Source organism: Echeneis naucrates, chromosome 12 (assembly GCF_900963305.1).
Source record: "Echeneis naucrates chromosome 12, fEcheNa1.1, whole genome shotgun sequence".
Classification (NCBI taxonomy): domain Eukaryota; kingdom Metazoa; phylum Chordata; class Actinopteri; order Carangiformes; family Echeneidae; genus Echeneis; species Echeneis naucrates.
The window spans coordinates 16,617,387-16,639,462 of record NC_042522.1 but is presented as its reverse complement, the minus strand read 5'-3'; the positions used below and the strand labels follow the sequence as shown (position 1 = coordinate 16,639,462).

General features: G+C 41.7%; 3 protein-coding genes across 3 annotated transcripts; 1 reads left to right on the top strand and 2 right to left on the bottom strand.

Annotated features, from left to right (window-relative positions):
* Positions 1-223: 223 nt before the first annotated feature.
* Positions 224-3,260, top strand: dolk (dolichol kinase). The gene is made up of 2 exons (XM_029516522.1): positions 224-325; positions 1,006-3,260. Exon 2 carries the CDS (start codon positions 1,146-1,148, stop codon positions 2,715-2,717), a length of 1,572 nt encoding a protein of 523 aa, XP_029372382.1. The 5' UTR covers positions 224-325; positions 1,006-1,145; the 3' UTR covers positions 2,718-3,260.
* Positions 3,261-4,254: 994 nt separating this feature from the next.
* phyhd1 (phytanoyl-CoA dioxygenase domain containing 1) lies at positions 4,255-8,046 on the bottom strand. Its single transcript, XM_029516523.1, has 11 exons — positions 7,895-8,046; positions 6,875-7,033; positions 6,495-6,570; positions 6,360-6,407; positions 6,220-6,275; positions 6,079-6,141; positions 5,978-5,999; positions 5,587-5,715; positions 5,358-5,474; positions 4,949-5,075; positions 4,255-4,796 (listed from the first exon to the last, which is right to left on the bottom strand). Exons 1-11 carry the CDS (start codon positions 7,925-7,927, stop codon positions 4,748-4,750), a joined length of 879 nt encoding a protein of 292 aa, XP_029372383.1. The 5' UTR covers positions 7,928-8,046; the 3' UTR covers positions 4,255-4,747.
* An 821-nt stretch (positions 8,047-8,867) lies between these two features.
* lrrc8aa (leucine rich repeat containing 8 VRAC subunit Aa) lies at positions 8,868-20,816 on the bottom strand. The gene is made up of 3 exons (XM_029516254.1): positions 20,636-20,816; positions 14,524-16,648; positions 8,868-12,952 (listed from the first exon to the last, which is right to left on the bottom strand). Exons 2-3 carry the CDS (start codon positions 16,636-16,638, stop codon positions 12,677-12,679), a joined length of 2,391 nt encoding a protein of 796 aa, XP_029372114.1. The 5' UTR covers positions 16,639-16,648; positions 20,636-20,816; the 3' UTR covers positions 8,868-12,676.
* Positions 20,817-22,076: the final 1,260 nt, after the last annotated feature.

Genomic DNA, 22,076 nt, shown 5'->3' with positions numbered 1-22,076 from the left:
TAATGTGACTAATTCGGGTTTTTATTCTGAACAATGTGTAGCACAAACGATATTGATGCAATAAAATAAATGTGCATTACAAAGCCTCAGTATATAATTTAACAGTGATATAATACCCCAACGACCTATTCCATTTTAATAATAATTATAATCGTGAATAAATAATTCATGCTTTTGAAACGTTTTTTTTTTTTAATATACTTTTGTACCACGTGACCCGGCTGTCAAATATGGCCTCCGTCCTGCTGGGTGTGACAGCTGACGAAGGGAAGAAAGGCTGGCACACCGACACACACCTCCATCCGGACATCGCTGCTCTTATGTGGTAAGTGTGTGTCTGTGTGTGTTTTTGTCTGCGTTGGTTGGATTTTCCTCTCGGAGCTTGGTGGCCTTAAACTCCGCCCGGTGGGCTCAGCTGTGTTGTGCGGTTAGCTTGATGCTGCTCGGCGGCTGCAGCATCCCCGGTCTGCAGGAGGAGGAGGAGGTGGTGGTGGTGGTGGTGGTGGTGGTGGTGGTGGTTAGTTTTTATCACTTCATTGTGTCCCAACTCACCCACCGGGGTCGAATCAGCCTGCTTGGATGTCGCAAACGACCGGAGAAATGTCCTTTCCTTCTGCACGGTATCCGGCCATGTGGTGACACGGCGGACTGAGCCCAGCAGAAAGTCGGTGCGACCCCTCCACCACCACCTCCTCCTCCTCCTCCTCTTCCACAGGGAACAAAAGGCTGCAGCTGATGTAGAAATTAGCATGTTTTCCTCCTAAGGTCTGATGGTGTGTGTTTGGGTTTCACATTGAGTGGGTGAATGTTCATTGTGGCCACAGTTCAGGACAGTTCGTAGATAAAACACTGGCCAAGGTTCACAACGAGAATGAGCTATTTGGATGACTCATGGACTTAAATACAGCAGGAAGGCTTTCACAGCTGCTCATACATTGTCATTATTCTGCTTTTTCAATCTTGAATGACACTTGGCTGATTTGATTTTTTTATTTTTTTTCCTAGACACCCTCAGTAAGTGATGAGTGCCTGCCAAGTGATGAAGTGTTTCAGAGACAGACACTGACAGAAGAAGGCCTTCGTTGTTACAGACCATCCTTTCAATTCAACCCACCTCCCATCCTGCAAGCCCTCCACCTGCAGCCATGCAGATCAACCCAGTGCATGTGGAGTCCGCTGTGGTTTTGGTTGTGGTGCTATGCGTCCACATGGCGGTGTGGAACCAGCACTCCTGGTGCAGCATTGCCCTCATCATCCAGGCGTTCTACGTACAGCACAAATGGGACCGTCTTCTCAGGTCGGGGGGTGCTGTGTTCCAGTTTCGCCCCTCAGCAAATAGCGGCATTGTCCCAGGCTCCATGGTGATGCCCTTGCTCGGTCTGGTGCTGAAAGAAAAGTGCTCTGCCTCAGGAAATGTCTACTTTGAGCGCTTCTCCATGGTGATAACCATCACTGGCATGATGCTGGCTCTGTTTCTTTCGCTGATTGCACTCGGCATCACAAGGCCCGTGCCCACAAACACTTGCGTGATCGCAGGCTTGGCCGGCAGTGCAATTCTCTACACGACAAAACAGACGCTGACGGTGTCTGAGGTCATCGAGGTTTTAGAGGTACTTTTGATCTTCGTCTATCTCAGCCTGATTGTGCTTTACCTGCTGCCACGCTGCTTCACACCAGGAGAGGCGCTCCTCATCGTCGGTGGAATCAGTTTCATCGTCAACCAACTCATCAAGCGCTCCCTGAACCTGGCAGAGGTCAAAGGGGATCCAGTGAACTATTTCCTGCCGGTGGTCGTGGTGGGCTCGCTGTTGCTGGGTGTTTTCTTCGCCCTGCTTTTCTGTTTCATGGAGTCAGAGACCTGGGTGTCGTCGCTTTTCTTTCACATGATGACAGCCGTTCTGGGTCTGGGAATCCTCATGCCTTGGCTCTCCCTGTTCATCGGTAGGCACCCCATCATGTGGCTGCTGGACTTTCTCACATTAAATGACAGAAGACTTTGTCTGTTGGGGTATTGGGTGTTTTTGGCAGTGGTGGCCACCTGTGTTGTGTTACACCAGAACTACCGACGTCAGTCAGGGTCCAAGAAGCACCAGGCCTCCACTGTTGTCCGGAAGTATTTCCATCTGATTGTAGTTGCCACATATGTTCCAGGGCTGATATATGACAGGCAACTGCTTCACGTGGCGTCTGTGGGCTGCTTGGCTGTTTTTTTGTTCCTGGAATATGTGCGTTACTTTCGCATCAGGCCGCTGGGTCAGCTGCTGAGGCAGCTGCTCACTCTCTTCCTGGATGAACGGGACTCTGGGCCTCTTATCCTCACCCACATCTACCTGCTGCTGGGCATGTCTCTGCCCATATGGCTGTTCCCTGGGCCCTGTGCCCCTAAAGGGATACTTCCCAGTGCAGGTGGCCTGGTGCCTTATGCGGGCGTGCTGGCTGTTGGGGTCGGAGACACTGTGGCGTCTGTGTTTGGCAGCACAATGGGTGAGATCCGCTGGCCCGGCACCAAGAAAACCATGGAGGGGACTGCAACATCTGTTTTCGCCCAGATCATTGCCGTGGCCGTGTTTCTCATCTTCGATGGGAGCATCAATCTGAACTCCACTTACTCGTGGATTGTTGGCTCTATCACCCTGGTGGCCATGCTGGAGGCCTACACCTCCCAAATAGACAACCTCTTTCTCCCACTCTACCTCTTCATCCTGCTGTTGCTTTGAATGGACAGATGGCCTAAATAAAAATGCACCCATTCCCCATTCTCTCTCTCTGGGGTAAGCAAGAATGTCGAATTTCAGTAAATATCAGTGAAATAAGTCCCTTTAGATATCAGCGGACTTAAAAAACTGTTGTTCTTACTAGCACAAGAAATGAATGGTAAAAAGCTGGGAGATTATGTCAGCAAATCAATGTGGCACAGCTTCTTACTGTAATAGGCAGCAGACATGATGATGATGTGACATCAAAGTCTGCTGTCTTCAGATCACAATTCACATAAGTCTTAGTTGCTTTGAGGAACAAGATGACCGTCACAGAATAATTTATGAAAAACAGAAATGAGAGGAAGAGTTGCGAAAAATTCTTTGAGCTGAATAACAGCGGCAGCATCTGCTGTCCTGACGCTGAGGTGGCAAATATAACCCTGAATTATGCAAGACAAGATTTAGCTTGTGAAATTAGAAAAAAAGAAAAAGTCTTTTAAACACATTGAATGGTGGGAATTACAGATGCTGCTAAAAAGGCACATTTTGATCAGAGGTTTTCTTATATTGTCCCTTGCAGATGGATACATGCCTTTGCATTGCCTTTGAAGAACATTATTTCAAGTTGGTTTATTGACGTATCTCTTTCTTAATCAACCGTTTTACATTATTAGAATATTGTTTTCCTCCCTGATGGCAATATGATGGACTTACTGCTGAGAATATTTGCCTTAAGAAGCATATTTTCTATCACATTACTTGCTATGGTAGACGCTGTAGATGAAAGCATGGCAGCCCCTCTCAACTCTTCCTTTTAAGGGCTGGTTTATAATTCAATTTGGCAGAAACTCACTCCTGCATGACACTAATGTGAAATCCAGTACTGAAACATGTACACAGGTATACTACAGTTTTGTTTTTTTTTTTTTTTTTTTTGTTTGTTTGGCAAATTTGTTTAATATTTGTGTGGTTTGATGGGACCCCTTAGAGGTAAACTTACTATACAAGTACATTTCCTTGTGATACTGAGCCTTCATACACTGCGTAATATTTTTGGACTCTGTAGATATGCTTTTGGGCCAAACTGTTGAGCACAGGCCTTTCCTTTTTTAGCAACTTTTTTTAGCATGAATCAACCCAAAAGATTATGTGATATTTGCTTTGTAGAAATATCCTCAGATGTCATACGGTTTGATCTCATTGTTCAGAGATGGGGATGCTACAGCCCACCACCTGAAACATGTTTAATTACCTTTTGATTTAGTTTTCTGTGTAACAGCTCTTTGGTGTTTTATTTATGTTGTGATGAGTTTGTCAGCATGATCCGACTACTATGTTGTTTGTTGCCATTACCTTTACATTTTTGAAAATGTAATATTGCATGTTGAGTGCACCTGAGGAGAAAGATAAAATTGATGTGTCTCCAGTTTTTAGTCCCATTTGTCCAACGCTCATTTAAGGAGTGAGAAGAAAAACATCAACATTAACTCTTTGCTTTATCACTTTGATTTGTAAACCAACATAAGTTTGGATGTTGGTTTTTAATCATTCATACGTAAAGTTGAGTTGTTTCTCATTTAACCTGCATCTTAAACCAAATATACTTGAACAGAAATGCTTTATTTGTCGGTAAACATAAGCATCTGCCATCTCATTTTAACACAAATGATCCCAAAGAGGAAAAAGCTGGCTGATGACAATGTTTTTGAGAACACTTTGAATAAAAAGTAGATCTAAATGTCAGTTGTATAAGTTTCCATGGAAAGTTCAAAAAGTTTAAAATTTTTTATTCAAATGTATTCCTCAACTAAAACACTGATGCACTCAGCAAAAATTCAGTTAATTATGACAAAAATACAAAACAAAACACATGACCAGGCCACATATTAGTCTACAGGTAGTGCAGAGAAATAGATGGTGTCGGATGAGATTTAAAAAAAAAAACACGGCATGTGAAATGGCAGCACTGGTTAAAACAGTTCATATGTGTTCTTCTTCAGTAAAAGAGAATCTGGTGATTTAATGCGGCCAAGTGACAAAGATGTCTTTCATTTAGTGTAGAGAGATGGAAAAGGGAGCTCTTCGGTCGGCTGCAGCCTTTAAGAACCCAAATAGATGGAAACACGATGGATGAGTTCAAGAGCAGGCTTACCATTTTTCCAGTTTGACTTTTCAATTTCCTTATTGGCTGTGACTGACTTACTGAGCGTTGATAAATAAAATCTATAGAGCCTCCAGCAGAGCCTTACCAGTTGTCAGGGCTCCAATGGGTGTCCTGGCCTTCCATGATGTGAAAGGTGTAGACATGGCGAGAGTCTTCGGACTTGTTTTCAGCACTACGATGCACCACCTCCCCGTGGATCAGGACTACACCACCTGAGCGCAGACACACACCAGTCAGCCAGGATCCAAAGTCGACGATAATATAAAACCTCTAAGACGCTGGAAACAGCTATTGTTGCTTTTTATTTCGAAATAAATTATTTGAATGAATCTGCACAATCATAAAAGTCTTTTTAGATTCATTAAATGAAGAGTTTGATATGTTTTGGAAAATGGAGAAAACGCCACATCGGGAAAGATGTTAAACTACTTCTTTAACCTGTTAAGGCACAAACCTTTGAGAATGCACAAGTCATAAGGACATAAGTGAATTACCTTTTTTTACTGGGGCGGCTACAAACTTCTCTTCATCGTAGGCCTTTTCTCTCCCGATGAAGTCCGTCAGGGGATAGGTTCCCTGACGGGTACGCACCATACGCCGAGAAATACCACCTGACAAGAGGAGAGCGATAAACCAAGGCATACTAAGACTGATTTCAAATGGAAATGATACTGGATTATGATGAAATGATGGTGGTGGAGTTTTAGAGTATTGAGAGTTTACTGTTCTGTGACCCGGGCATGAACCACAGGCAGCCATTGTTGACGGTGGCATCTTCCAGGGCGATCCACAGCCCCATAACTCTGCCCAACGGCTCCGTGTACAGGAACGTGGCGTCCTGATGCGGCGTCACTGAGAAACAAAATCATGTTTTCACATGAGCCCATCATTTGTTTTAGAAATTTAGTTTAAAATATACCAATATTTACATCAAGAAATTATTGAAAATGCTTTTCTACGAGAGAAAAAAAGATCACACCACCATTCTATGAGTAATGTAACTGTCTTTTTCTTGCTTTGCTTATATATGTATCAAACAAACTCAAAAGCTCTTCACAGCTATTAGTTTTGAAAAAGTTTAGAAATTCTTAGAAAAATTAAATAGTATGCTAACCTTCACCACCAATTCTTGGTTGCTGGAAAAGAAAGTATTGAATATTAAATCTAATTCTAAATATTCTAGATATATATTTTACAGACCAACATACTATTTACCTTAAAAATGTACATGCTTTGCAATATCACAGGATTTGCAAGACCCAGCTTCTTAGCGATGCCCTAAGAAAACAACATTCGATATGAGTTGGTTATTCTGTGACGCCGTAGATTTCTGTTCCTGTTCAGCAGTTCACTCACCTGCACTTTGGGTGAATGAGTAACCTTTTTGTACAACGGCTCAAAGGCATGTAATGCTACATGGAGAAAAGTGGGATTAGCTCGGCTCTTTATGAAAGCCTTGTGTCAGGTGTTGTCGGGAGGATTTTTATGAATCTTACCATGGCCGACTTTATTCAGCGACCGCTGTTTTGGTACGATGAATTCTCCTGCAAGCCAAAGAGAGCTCTTCCCATCTCATTTGGTATTTTGCCATTTAATACAAAATAATGGAAAGGCATGATAATAGAGCTCACCTTTGTCGTCAAAGACTCCTTTCTCAAAGAAAAAGCGGATCTTATCTCCACTGGTAATGAAATAGTCCGCATTTCCCTGAGGGTCAAAAGGTTATTGTCTGTCACCCCTGCCTGTGCAGAGGACATACTCCACTTTGACTTGACTGTTGACATAAGACTGTGCTCAGAGCATGAGACTAAGGACACCCGTGGTGGAGGTAAATCAGAGAGCTAAGGTATTCATACTACAGACGTGAGACTTTTTGTATTTAAGTGACATAAATAACTTTACCTGCATCTTTAATTGCAATTTGGTGGCAAGCATGTGAAAGAGATACAGTTGAATAAAGTGTGGGTATTGTTAAAGTCTCATCTGATGCCGTACTGTTTATTTAGGTCACCTGTGTTTTGAGCTGCTCGTCGTGATAGGTGGAGAAGGTGGTGCGGCAGTGAGCCGGGACGTCCATCTGGTCCACGATCTCCGACATCCTCTGCCTCAGTTCATCGCACTGCTGAGGCGTCAGCAAGCCGTCCAGGACCACGTACCCATCCTCCATGTACTGCCAAGAGGGAGGGAAGGTGCTGCAATGTCACTGTCACAGATTCACTTTGGTGAAGAAGCCATGTCAGGTGTCTCAGCCCTACTCTCCATTTTTTTTTTCCATAGATGATAAAGTTGGACCAGAATAACATAAGAAAAGCAGAAGGGGAGTCTCTTGATATTTTAATGTCTGTCTCGTAGTAATTAAATTAGTTTATTATCATATATCACACAGAAGGGTCTAATCTTTGCTCAATTTCTTTCACTTAAGTTCGGGATGAATTCTTGTTTTTCCACACATTAAGAGCAATCATTCAATTAGTCCTTCTAGAGAAAAATAGTTTCTCACTCAGTTGAACTCAATTTTCAACCTTTTTCTGTATTTATAGACTAAGAGATTAATTTGTAAAAAGAAATAGCCCATAATGAAGTTAATTATCAGTTGCAGTCCTATAATGTATGAACTTAATGCATTTTTTTTTAGCTCTAACAGATAAATCAGGCTTAAATCGTGCGGGCTCTCTTCTCATTGGTCACTTGTGGCTGCTTGCATGTTATGTAATGAGTCTGAAATGAGCACAAACACTTCCCTTTAAGCCTCACGAATATACACAACAAATAAATCCCTGCAGGAATATGACAAACCAAAACACACTTATTTACCTATCACAAGCTTTCTTTTTCTCTTTGCATGAACAATGCGTCACTGAGCCTGTGCAAATAGAAAAATATAATTCAAGCCTAAATCCTGCAGTGCCCGGTGGCGGGTCAGTTTCGGCTGGGGCCGTTTTTTGTTTGTTTTTTTTTTTTTTTTTTTTAAAGTTTACTAAATCTAGTAAAAGTAAAAGTAAACTAAATCTAAAGCTAATCTAAAACTCACCCTTCGCACATCCAGATCCGTCATGAAGTCCATGCTGCTCAGCTCGGAGGAATTCAGCTCCTGGGGTGACACTTTAAAGTGTATATCCGGGTAATCTGCAGACCAAGTGGCCTGTCGACATCAACTGAAGTGTAACTTACAGTGACGCAGTAAGAGGATTTTGGACTTTACCTCCTCCGCTGCAGGATATAGGCCCATGTCTTCGTCTGCAGCCCGGAGGGGCCTGCAGGGGGCGCTCCTCTCCTTGCTGTGATAACTTCCTATTAGTCACAGTTTTGAGGTACTTGTTTTACCTTATGCTTATACTTCAGAAGGAAGCAGCTCACTTCTCCGGATTCATCAGTTTGTCTATAAGACATCAGAAAACTGACTTCCTGTTGTGCCTTATTTTGATTAAAGGTGCAGGTGGAAGTATCCAAATAACTGGTCACATCCACAAACATACAGAAAAACTTGTGCAATCCGCTCAACTATCTTATCATTAACACTAAAGAGCAGACTACTGTGCAAAGCGGGAGGTCCAGATTTTCAGCCTCTGGCCTTCTGCACAATCTTAACACGTTTGTCGGGCTTTCTCTTGATGAGGGCACAGAAGGTCAAACCGCTGAGGAAATGATTTGCCATCAACTGCACGCCCCAATGTTCCCGAGGACGTGCAATGAGCACTTGCACAATTCCACCCTGAGAAAGAAATCATGCTTGAGCTGTTGTTATGACACAGCAGGAAATGCACACTTGTAATCACTGACATTAGCACAACTGCATCTAAAGAAGGTGAGACAGCTTGTCCTGGTGTTTTCATCCTGCCTTACTGCAGCGACTGAGGCATTCAATACAACTGCGTCATTGCAAATGCAACAACAACAAACAATAACAAATGTCAACCTGTTTCAGTTAAAAACAGGTTCTCAGCACAACCCATGAGAGTCATCAGGACGATACATATTTGCAACAAGATTTAGTGTTAGGCGTTTTATTTTGTTATCACGTGGTCAGAATGGTACAAAAAGTAGGACCTGAAAATTAGGAAATCAAAGTTCAGTTATTCATTGATACAGACGTCACGCTTAAAAAGTCAGTGTTCAGTCCACTGGGCAACAGTTAATTAATAAAGGCCTTGTCACGTGCAATACAGACGGCGCTGCTCAAAACAAATCTGTCCTCCTGGCTTTCAGGCTTGTTTTCAGCAATGGCTGTTGCTGGGGGTCTACGTGAGCAGCTTTCAGTATCACTACAATGTACACAAGTCAGTATCCGTATCAAGAAACCAACTGCTGTCATGTTTTCCCGATCCACAGGCGTCAGAATACGGATGGATTTATGGTACATAGCAAATACAATCATGGATAATTTAAAAATAATTATAAATTTATAGATGGGTGGTGATTAGATGTCAACGCAATCATGGCAGTTTTCTAAACAATGCAATTATTATAGTTCTTTTAGTTCAAGTGAAATGGTACGTGACCATCCATGTGTACTCTTCAGGATTATTAACAGATGAGTGTGTGCTGTTACACACTAAGAAGGTTGGCTCCCCTCCGTGCACAGTATGTCAGATTGATATCTCACAATTTCACAAAAAACAAGCAAAATCATTTCAGCTGAGAAAAAAAAAACCAAAACAAAACTTTAAATGTTGTTTGAGGCTATGAAATGTCTTTAGCAGTATAACTCATGTCTCATTGAGATATTTCTAATGACAGAGTGGAATTTTATTCACTAGAAGTTCCTCCTTTTAATGCTCTGTAAATGGCTGGCTGACCTCACCTCAGAACTTTACACTAATTAACTGACACTGACGTGCAGGAAAGGGAGTGGGCTGGCAGACTAACCATGCTCCACTCGTGACTCAGTGGATGGTGACTCTGAGGGACTGGATGCAGCTGTAGTCACAGCTCCTGAGGTCAGAAACAATGACTGAGGTGATTCCTGGCTTAAATATTTGCAGATATAAGAGTAAATGTTAGAGGAAAAACGTGACTCAGAAACATTTGGATTTCTCGTAATGCTGACGTAGAGCACAAGAACACTGAGAAAGCAGAAGGCCTGGTATAAAGAATTAAACGGCCTCCTCTGAGGTGGTGTAATAGGCTCCCAGTGAGGCCCTGACAAAGATTTCTATGGCACTCTCAAACTTGAGTATACCTACTCCAAAAATAATCAATGTAGGGCAAAATGTATATCAGAGGTTATCCTTAAAAATACCCACGGATGAAGAACACATTTAAAACAATAACTGATGTGTACAGTTTGAACATACTCACTGACACTCCATAGAGTCAGCAGCACTGCACTGCGTCAAGCCAACAAACCCTGTTACTTCAGCTCAGTATGCTAGTACTTCAATTATTTGACTGGTGCAATTCATTTATCTTGGCATCAAAGTGGTCACAAAAAAAGGAGACATGTCAAAGTGGACTGAAGCAGAAAAAAAAAAAAAAAAAACAACTGACAATTATTGCCCTTTTCTGCCATCATTCGTCCCTCTGTGTGCTCGACTTTGCCAATGACCTTCCAACTTTAAAACTGCTTGCTTGTGAGCAGTGAAAACAATTTGACTGATTTTAAGACTTTACTGGTGACCCCTAAAAGGTCATTTGAATTGAAGGCCAAGGCCTTGCTGAAACAAAGGTGCAGTTGTATTATATTAAAATGAAACCTCCCCTCGAAACTTGTAAAGAGCTGAAAAAAAAAAAGAAAACACCTGGTAACAATAAGAACACATACCATATGTCTGATATGCATGAAACAAAGACACAGAATTTCAGCTATACATTTTACAACACACGATAAAAAAAACACAACAGATGAATGTGATGTTTGTGATCATTAACAGGTTGCGCGGCTTGTAAAAGGTAAGGCCATATTAGCAACAAGAAATGCCTGGCTGGAGTAAACATAGCAGGAATACTCCAAATGATGCTATTAAATCCAGGGTCTTAACAAGAAAAGTGTTTCAAGCACACAAAGCACCATTGCACCAATTTGCATCATGCATGGGGAAGTCGCATTTTGCATACTGAATAGATGTTTCCCTTGTGTAGGTCGGTCAAAAGCAGCTTCCTTTGCTCTTTTCAATTTGTCCTCATTCTGCCCTTGGTTGGATAAACAAAGTGCTGATGAATGTTCAGTTTTCCATGGAGTAAACTGAGCACGATAAATAGAACAGCCAGCATACAAACAGCTGGGCACTTAAGTCACTAATGTCAACCCTTCTTTTTCTTTCTCAGATCAGCAGTAGTTGCCAGCTACTTAAGACTCCCTTATCTCACTTCTCTAGCTCATCTACTCAGAGGCACCCTATAAGTAATAATCACCTAAAGTCTCATAATTCAGTGTCATACTGAGCATTAAAGTACCTTGATTCTTTCTCCTTTTTATTGGTTTTTATGATCTAGCAGCTGCATGATTCTCACTGTGCAAGATTGCATTTGTTTTAAAATGATAAAGACAAAGAAGTAAACCGTGACAGCAGCTTTTCTAAATGTTTGCATCTCCATATATTGTCTATAGGAACAGCAAACTGTATGCAAGCAAGGGGACACTGGGTAATTACAGTCTTGTCAGTGAAGACACATTAGCCTTAAATTTAAAAAAAGGTCACTTGAGATCTTGATGAGCTTAAAAAATGATAAATGATAAAAAATGATCTGTGGTCTAGACGCCTTTCTAATCACATTCCCAGGCCCAAGCGTGATACCGGTGCGTGGTAACCTTTTAAAACAAATCAAAAAGAAATGATGCATCTTTGTATAATTGACTTGGTTTTAACAAGCCCTTTTCACACACTACTATTACACGTTAGTGATGTATGTGATGTTTGGTTATGCAAAATAAGGTAAAGCTCGGTTACATGTCTAAATGAGACATGATGTTCCGAAGCTAAATAAAAGAGTCCAAGAAGACGCTGTCCAGCATCCACTCAGCTTACAAAAAGCCTGCCCACGGGTCATTAGAAATCAACAGCTAGACGTTGTACCGAAGAGTTTGTTTCCATTCCTTTCCACTGAAAATCAGACAGCTTTTCGTTGATGTTGTTGCATCAGTCTTTTAGGTTAAGGCCTAAGCTGTGAGATCTGTTGATCTTCAGAGTCATTTTGTTTGGATATAATGCATCCAAGCATGTTGAGCATACAGAGAGCCTGCAGAAAAACAAAAAAAGGCCAAACCTTATCGCCTATACAAGCTGGCAGACACCTGCCAGTATCCTCAGTCACACTGCACCGCAACTGTAATAAAAGGAAATGTTTGATTTTCAAGGCCAAAGGAATGTCAGGCAAACACTGCTCTGAGCATGTTCTATTTGTGCATGTATCCCCTGGCCAGTCAAGAAGTGATAGTCAGCACACTTAGCTCGCTGGCAAGGCTGAATTGTGCAAAGTGTTTTTTGGCTCTTTCCAATTAACAGGTTTGCTTTCAACAGATTCTACTGTGGCATGCATATTTGACATCACCGGCTTGCATCCTTGCAACTGGACATACAGAAAAGCCACATTAGTAAACTGCCTTTCATCACCAAGATTGGTTATGATTTTTTTTCTAATTCTTATTTTGTGAGGTTAATAACCCAGAGAGCTCCAAAAGGACATCATGGTTTCAAACATTGACATCCATGCTTTTATCAGGAGGGCCTAGGGATGCCTCATCACTTTTCTGAGCTCCAATGGCAAATAAGGCTGCAAACCTGCCAAGTTTGTCTTCTTTTTATCAACAAAATCACATCCAGTTTGCTTCACATGTGAAACGCCTCTCTTTTGCAGCTCCCCAGTGAGATTTTGTTCAAGCTTGCTCCTTATCGGCCCTCCAAAGCTGCTCTTTCACTTCTGATGGAAGCGTGTTGAACAGATCCTCCTCCACCACCAGACCACTCCTCTTCAGCAGCCGACACTCGCCAAGCTCCACTGGGAGACACTCCAGACGGTTCCCTCTCAGCTCCAGCTGGGTCAGTCCAGTGAGTTCTCCGAAACGTGACGGCAGCGTCTGGAGACAGTTGTTTCCCAGATTCAGTGTACGCAGTTTCTTACACTGGAAGAGCTCTGGAGGCAAAGTCTCAATCTGAAGAGGAGAGCACAAGAGAGAACATTGAGTGGTTTTGGTTAACCAGTGAACAGACACGCCATGGCCAGATGAGGCAGGGACCTGAGATGTGTGCAGAGGGCATTAAGAAAACAAGGCAGCTGTTTCCACTGTTTTGTGTGCAGATTTGTCTACAGGTCCTGCTGATTTCAGATATTAACGAATGAGGGGGGGGAAGGAAAAAAAAAAAAAAAAACAACACAAACAAAGCCCTGGCACAGGATACAAATATATACACAATATCAAAATAGCCTGACAGGCACTGAGAAATAATCCAGACCTACAGCCAACCATGTACTCTTGATGCCTTTGTGTGCTTACATGTTGTCCTAGTTTTAATTCTTTGAAATTTTGTTTTGAGACAAACAAAACTCAAAAGCTTTTCACAGCTTTTATTCACTGAAATCCCATCTTATCTACATAGACTTATTTCACATTTACACGCTAACTTTGATATCACTGATAGTATCCCCAGTGTGTAAAGGATGAAGAGGGCAAGAGGGGCCTTAAGAAAAACCCAAGAGACAACTTTAATAGAGCTATTTTTGGCTGCACACAAACCTGGAACCTATTTCCAGTGTGAAACCACACAAGTAAACAGTAACATGGCAGTAATAGTAATAGCTTTTACTGAAAACACATGATCGTGAACGCATGCTTTTCAGTGGAAAAACAGCATTCTGCCATTTATTTATTTTATTTATCATCATCATCACAGTGTGGAAACTGCATCTCCATGAATCAGTACAGTCCATATTTGTAAACCAACCTTTCCATCCTTAGAGGTCTTGAAATTTAGAAATTGGTTATGATTTGGATCAGTCCTAAGAATATTTAGTTTAATGATCTTTTGAAACTGAAATAAACAACATCCTCAATAAAACGACATTTTAAAGTGTTGACATCTCAGGTGGTGTAAACATTTTTACCATCTTCTCTCCAACGGGGAATTGTGCTCATAAAGTGCTCTCAGAAATAAAATGTGTAACTCAACCATAATTTTGACTAAGCTTTAGTAACCCTCCAATGATTTTCATTTATTAGTTTGAAAGAACAAGAGAAGACAAAAATAGACTTGTAGTAAAAATCCTGTGGTTCATTCTGGACAGGACTTTCTTACATGCTGGCAGTAAATTTGACTGCTGTGTAGAGAGACGGAATGTCTTACATTTGTAGGAACACAGACAAACAGATCTAGATTGTGTCCTTGATGTCAACCTTTCTGTCACCTGAACTCAAATGTTTTCCCCACAACTACATGAAGGACAAAACTCTGAGCCATATATAATACTGTATCTGCTGACGACACAACTGGAAAGAAAAAAAAAAAAAAAACAACTGTCTAAAGCTCAGTGGTGTGGTTATCTGTAAAGCCATAATTTCCAATATATATATATATATATATAGATAGATAGATATCTGTAAGAGCTGACCTTTGTAAACACCTTATCTGGCCATTGAGTTCATTTAATTCACACATGATAGACAGAGAGGTGGAGATAGAAACATTGGAAATGACTTTCACCAAGAGGAAAATACTTGGCTCTCACCCTATTTGCCGTCACAGCGAAGTACTGCAGGTTCTGGAGGAAGCCTACATCAGCATGGATGCTGGTCAGGTTGTTGTGACTTAGGTCTAAGAAGCGCAGCTTGCGACAGAAGAAGAGCTGACTGGGGATTTTCTCAATCTTGTTCCTGTTCAGATACAGCCTCTCCAGGTTGGTGAGTGTGCCAATCTGAATAGGGATGTAGGCGATCTGGTTGTACCACAGCTTCAGGCAAACAAGCCGGTGCAGGTGCTGAAAGCTGATGATCTCCTCTATTGTCTTCAGATTGTTGTCCTTCAGGTCAATCTCCTGCAAGTTGTGCAAGCTAAAGATGGAGTGAGGAATGCGTTCAAGATCACAGCGGACCAGCTCGAGCTCTGTCAGGTTGACCATTTTCTTCAGGCTGTTGAGCACCATTAGCTTGGTGCCCTCGTTGTTGATGGAGAGCTTCTGGAGGTGGACACCCACATCTGTCACAACTTGGGGCAGCTTGGTCAGGTTGCTCTTAAGACGTAGTACTTTGAGCCTTTTGAGCTCTCTGAGCCCATCGATGACGATGTATCGATTGTTCTCGGCACTGAGGTTGCCAGTTAAGTGCAGCTCGCTGAGGTTCTTCAGGCTGTAGATCCACAGCGGGATCTCCTTGATGTCAGTGAACTTGATGTGGAGAGACTTCAGGTTTTCCCTCAGGAAAGCCAGAGCTGGGGCCTCAATTTTAGCCGGCGTGTGATAGAGCCACATCTCCCTCAGGTTGGAAAGCTGGGCAATGATAGGTGGGATGGTTACATCTGGAATAAGCTCCAGTTTGAGCACTTCAAGCTCTATCAGGTCAAATACTGTATCTGGTATGCCACTGAGCATGAACAGATGCAGTTCTAGCTTATCCTGGGAGTTCTTGGTGATGCGCTGCCTCAGCTTCTCTAATGTCCACTCATTGTTTAGGTTCAGCTGTCTCAGCTTATTTTCGCTCACCTCTGACAGAAAAACAGCAAAGCGCTTGGAGTAGAGGGGGTCATACTGATCTATCATGTGGAGCATGAAGGCAAAGTCGTTCTTCACGTCGGGGATGTCACTATAGCTGCTTTCCTCCCGGATTGATTCAAAGGAGTATCTTTTAAGGGAGCGGCTGAGCATCCAACACAAAGTGTACATGCAGATTAATCCATAAACCACCACCAAGCTGATGTAGAAACAGGCCAAAATCTTGAAAAGGGTTGCTAACGGGTGGGCACAAGAGAATGTGCTGTACCCTGTTAGCTTCTTCAGGTTCACTACGCAAACTACGCTGAATCTGATGTATTGTACATAATAGGCTGTGTAGCTAATTATTAGTATGAATTTGATTACTTTGATGATGGTCTGACGTATGTACAGACGGTAGACTATATCACCTTCCTCTACATGTATCCTGAACTTCTTAACTTTCTCAAAAAGGGCCTTAGCCTGCTCCCCTTCTTTTTTATCTAAAACCCCAGTTTCAGAGTGATCCACAATTCCTTGTTCAATTCTGGACTTTGTTCGCTGAAGCATGGGTACACTGGCTTCAACATCCTCGCTAACACATGAGGCCTTCTTGTCCATCGAGCCGTTCATTTTGCCCAGAGGTTTGGGATCGCTCTCCTCCACTACCGTCTCGGACAAAGCCCTCGTTGTCCACGGGGAGTCAAAGCACTTGAGAAGGATGGAGACAAAATGCTCCAGTTTGGAGCTTGTGCGGGGAAACTTGAACCAGAAGTTGCTGCAGGCCAAAAAGATGAGGGTGTGAAGTAGCACCAGATAGGGGAAATATTTGGCAAACCAGTGTAGCTCGTTCTCGTAGCACACAGCATCAACATAATTATACTGATGGCGGTCCAGGTCATACTGGATGCCTTTGGGTTCCAGTATAAAAGGGGTGGACATGTTTGAGACGGGCATGGTCTCGCACGACCTGTTCACCACCCACTTGCAAGGCAGGCAGATCATCTTGTCCTGCGTGACCTGCAGCGTACCACCAAACACTGCAATCATCAGCATGACGATTGAGATGTAGTCGGTGAAAACGTCCCACCATGGCTTCAGGATTCGGTACGCTGGCTGGGTGTCAGCAAAGTACCGGAGCTCAGTGATGGGAATCATGATGGCTTATCTAAAAGGGAAAAAAAAAAGAAAAATAAAAAATGAGGAATTAGTTGTTTGATATGGTAAAATCTTAGCATCACAAAAGGTTTTTCCTGGGGGGGCAACAAAAAGATGTGTGCATAAATAATGTTAATTGCCAAATGAACAACTAGTTTTTGATATTGAGATCCCATTTTTTCTCCTCAGTTTATATTAGGTAGCACAATGCTAGCACACTTTGTGTGAATATCACTGTAGTTTATGTACTTGTGTGTGTCTGAAAAGCCGGCTCAGTCACTATATACTGTTCCTAATTCAAAAGATTAGTTTGTGCTTCTCAGTTCTCTTCTATCAGTGACTCCAATTTAGTTATCATACATGCAGCCCAGTCAGCACATTCAAAGCCACCTGTGCAGTTATCAGACTACAACGTCATGAAGAGAGCATCCTACATATCCCAACAGTAAGACTGCAGAGCAAGCAGAAGCAAAAGTACCACCTGATCTGACACAGCAGACATGCTCACACAGGTCTGCTTCTCCATCTCCTCTTGATATGCTTTCATTCATGTGCACAAACATGTTGGCACTAAGTAAAAGTTATTATCCTCTGAAGCCAGACAAATCACATTCCAACATCTCCAAACAGGGCAGGAATGACAAAGGCAAATTTTGTCAAAATGGGCCAAGAAGAAGAACTTGAACCTTGACTTGAAAATGCTGTGAGGAAAATGGAAGTGAAACACAGTAAGCTCCAGTTCGTGACTGCTTAAATAATCCCCAAAAGCAAAGATTCAAAGGCGTCCATTTATGTTGGTTTACATCTATCACCATAAATGGGCTACTTCCTCATACAGTAAATGTAAGTAATGGAAAATAGACAGTACTCTACCCAAGCTGTTTCACAGACTGATGTTTAACGGAGAAAGTCACATGTTGCGTCATATCTAACAGAATATACAAAAATCAAGACCTTGTGTTTCTTCTCTGAACTCAATGCTGGGAGCAGCTGATTAAAAGAAAATCTGTCAGCTCAACTCTTACATACAGGACAAGGATGAAAGCGGATAGCTGGTCAAACTGTCACAAAAAAGCATTGTTTAATCCAGTTCAAACCAGAGTGTAGTCACTCTGGGCCTCCTCTGTTAGGCCACTGCCTTACCTCCACTCAAAAAGTGCAGAACACAGAAACCCAACAGCTGCCAATGTACCTCTAAACGATGACAGTTCACATGGTATTAAAAACAACAACAGGGACAACATAATACTTGTACCGTGTCTATTCTACAATATGGTGAAAGATTAATTACATACCGTGAGAACAAAAAGAATATATCAAAAACATTTAGGCTGAAACTGTAACCAATGCAAATCACCATTTTACAACAATCTTCTTGCTTTTGGGAGGAATTTCCTGCTGCAAAAACAGATCTGTCTTTTTTTTTTTTTTTTTTTTTTTAAGTGTAGATAATGGCGTCACAACTGCACTGATAAGGTCAAGTACCAACAAGCTATAGAGAATAAGATTAAGGGCCTTAAAATAAAAAGTTTAGAATCATTTCACTCTAGCTGTCTAGATTATTAATAAACAAAGATCCTGTAATCTAGAATCTGACATAATAAACATACACAGCCACTGATATTGTTATTCCGATAGAACATCCAAGTTTGGTATCACATTATCCTGGAAAGTAAACAAGTCTTTGAGCTGCTTATCTTGTCTATGAATCACACTGCCTGTCTTCCTAAACTACCAACCACAATCCCAACAAATGACTTCCTGGATGAATTGGAAGCAATCTGATCATTCTCACCACCACAAAGAGGACCAGAGGAATACTGCATCCTCCTGATAGTTCATTTTTATTAGAATTAAAATGGATTAAAATGGAAAAAACGTCAAGTCAGAATGATGTGGAGACTCGTTTTGTCGTTTCCTGTTTGCAACCTTAGCCCGCTACATTTGCTGTCCAGTTTGTTCACCGCTGCTTTTAGTGTGGCCAACGTTTTTGTCAATGACACATGGGCTGAAAAAGTTACAGGTGAGAGCCAAGAACAAATTTCCCCAAGGACACTAGCAGGGCCTTTAAAGTAGAATTAATCATAACAAGGGGGGAGGGGGCTGAATGCTTTAACAGCCACTGGCTAACTTCAAGCCTAACAGGAGGACAAGTTTCTTAATCCGACATCTGATTGATGGATTAAGGAGCAGAGCTGAAAGCATTATTATCAGACCTCAGTGCTTTGTCAAGATATGATCTATAGTTGTGCCTCAACTAGATGTAATGAAAACCTTTTAAAAAGACAATCTAATCTAGCACATCTAAACTAGCTCGAAAATTTATTTAGTGGAGTTAATTTATTTAGTTTAGTTCAGTTTATAACATTTACTGTGAATGGGTCACATCCGGCCGTCACCTGATTTGTTTAAGAAGGTCAGTATCAACACTGAAAACAAGATGTGATTGTTGGATTTCTCAAATTTTGTTAAGACTTGAAACTCCTCCTGATTGCCAGATTCAGTTTTTTTTTTTTCTACATATACAAATAAATTGCTTTTTGCTGAATTTAGCACCACTTCACTGTGGCATTTCTGTCGTGAGGATGTTATTGGCAGTAGCCTGGGTATAAATGATGATATGGGAATCACAAACAGCCACGGATCCTCCCAAAAGATGAGATTTTCCCTGTTCTTTAAAATCAAAAGCCTTCCTGATTTGGAGGCCATTTGTAGGAAACACTTATCTGAGCCCGTCTGCCCATCCCTGCTGGTGGCAGACGGGCCAATAACCTACTTTTCCATGTTCATGTGAGACATTTGGGCCATTTAGAGCGACTTGTAAAGCCAGTTAAATTAGAGTAATACAGCTAACCTTAATGTGACTTATTACCCTGATGATTGTGAAAATTATGATTTCCCACAGACTAAGGTGAGGACATCCAAAAACAAAAAAGATCATCTGTTTTCTTCAGTGGATGGTAAAGAAAAACATCAAATCTTCATCTTTAAAGCCCTTGGAACAACTGCTCTTTGACGATTTCGTTCAAAATCATGATCAAAATAGCTGCCAATGAAATTCCTATTGATGGAGTTATATATGAATAAACCAAACTCATAAACTGATGGTTCAATGTAACCACCAAAACAAAGTGAAAACACTGTGGTTTACTTAATTTAGTGTTACTGCTCTTGGGAATATATCCTCAGAAATCATGCCCTACGCACACATTTTTTTTTCCTAAAATGTAGGGAAATTTGTCTTTCAAGCAATCAGACACCCACTTTTTTTTTTTTTTACCTCACCACTTTTAGATGATCTTGCACTGACTGATTTTGAGAAATATCCTTGAAATGAGGCAGACTGAAGCTGAACAGACAGTGTGGAGAGGAGCAGCTGATTAAAGGACCTCTCTGATCGCACTCTTCTGTCAAAAGTCCTCCAAAAAGGCTGTCAAATGAGTCAGAAGGTATTTGGCAATTAACCTCAAATGACTCCTCTAAATCAGGACATCGTGTGGACTTCCAATCGATGGTCTGGTGGTCTGACTGACACCTGCAAAGCTTTCTCACCGGCGGTAATTAAAAAGGACAGCAACTCGTTATCGAATCGTTGAGTTGTGTCAGTAATTAACGACAACAATCATTGCCCAGCTAATACGACAATCCTGTCACTCCACAATCACACGTCATCTGATTTCTTATCGATGTAAGTTAACAAAAAGATGGTGACTGTGAAGATTGGTATTTTAGATTCAGAGGCCAACACCGCAGAAGATGACGGACCCCCCCCAAAAAAAGAAAAAAAAATTATACATAAATACAACACATTAATATGAACTGAGCCGTCCACAAATAAAATAATAATAATAATAATAATAATAATAATAATAAGAAGAAGAAGAAGAAGAAGAAGACAACAGCGGCGACGGAAAACGAAGTGTCACAGCGAGCTGCGGCAGAAATCACCGTGGACGTCTCAGCTAAGCGGCTACTCGGAGCGGAGACAAAGGCTCACCTGCTTTACCGACGCCGGTCTCTGTCGCCTCCTCCGCCCGCCGGTGACGCATTTCTCGGGCCGTTTGTCTGCCGCTGTGGCCGGGCGGACCGCGGGCCGGGGCCCCGCGCGACGGTCACACGGTCGAAACCCGCAGAGAGGCGCGAGCCCTCGGTTAGCACGAGCCGCGACTGCCGCCGCCGCCGCACGAGACTGGGGGAAGTCAGCGCCGCAAGGGCTGCTTTCAAAATAAAAGCACGGCGGTAGTGTGAGAAACGCACAAAAAAAAAAAAAAAAAAAAAAAAATGTTGCATGTGTTGCGAAACAACATTAGAGCTTTGTCTTCATTTTTTTTTTATTCCTTTTTTGGGATTTTTTTTTTTCCCCAGTTTGTTTTTGTAGTAGTAGTAGTGGTTGATTTTACAATAAATTATAAAGAATCTGCCAGCTGAATCAGAATCAGAATCAGATTTTATTGCCAGTTATGTGTAGACATACTACGAATTTGACTGCGGTGTTTCTATCTTGGACACGTTAAAGAAAATAGAATAGTAAGGCAGTAATGTGCAATGTGTTGCTCAAAAGGTTTGTAAATGATTTAGATGTGCATCCAAAGAATCCTTGCAACATGACAATAACTTCATATATAGAGCACTCTGAGACTCAGAGTCTCAGTATCTGAGCCAATGTAGGATTACACGAAGAGACGGAAACTATAAAGACTGCAGAGCTTTTATCTTGGGAAACTATCATGGCATTTTGATTGGCATGACCTCAACAAATACAGCACTGCCAAATCACACTGGTTCTTAAGTTTTTAATGAATAAAGAGAGGACACAGTTGTTTTATTAGCATTTTAAGTTTCATCTTCTTAATCAAAAATATTCTGACAGATGGCCTCAGCTTCATTTCAAGTATCACATAACCATCTTTGACAACATGCATTTCAAAAAGCATATAATCAAACTTTGCAAGGGGGATTGGTTCCTTTAAATAATAAATGTTGGCTTAAAGCGAAGTCTTATGAATAAAGAATGAATACTTTCTGTAAAAATTAATTGCGCATATAGTGGCAGTGTGTGAACATTGGTAAGGCCTCTGGTTACAGAAAGCACTGCAGTTTTCCTTAAGCAAGCGTTCCCTACCTTTCCACGGAGGATTAAGGAAAAACACCCTTCAGTCTTCACCCGCTCATAAAATTGGTCATTTGTGTTGCCATCTCGGCTGTGCAGTCCTGCAGAGGCTCAGGCTTTAGTCAGCTGAAACAATGGTGAAAATAGTTTTGTCATAGATGCTTAAGATGTCCCTACTTTTCCTATTCCCCGTAGAACCTGGCCAGACAATGAAGTGACATAACTCTGCACAACTGCATACAGTATTCACACTCTTATAATTAATTTTGATTTTGGCTCTTATTTGTGCCACACAAGCCGTCCCAGAGGTCTTTGGAGTCTCGGAGGA

Coding starts and splice junctions, on each gene's coding strand:
- phyhd1 (XM_029516523.1), bottom strand. CDS start 7,927: ATGGACTTCATGACGGATCTGGATGTGCGAAGG. Junction 7,034..7,894: donor CGGATCTGGATGTGCGAAGG/GTGAGTTTTAGA, acceptor CCCTCTTGGCAG/TACATGGAGGATGGGTACGT. Junction 6,571..6,874: donor ACGAGCAGCTCAAAACACAG/GTGACCTAAATA, acceptor TTTGACCCTCAG/GGAAATGCGGACTATTTCAT.
- lrrc8aa (XM_029516254.1), bottom strand. CDS start 16,638: ATGATTCCCATCACTGAGCTCCGGTACTTTGCTGACACCCAGCCAGCG. Junction 12,953..14,523: donor TCGCTGTGACGGCAAATAGG/GTGAGAGCCAAG, acceptor TCTCCTCTTCAG/ATTGAGACTTTGCCTCCAGA.
- dolk (XM_029516522.1), top strand. CDS start 1,146: ATGCAGATCAACCCAGTGCATGTGGAGTCCGCTGTGGTTTTGGTTGTG.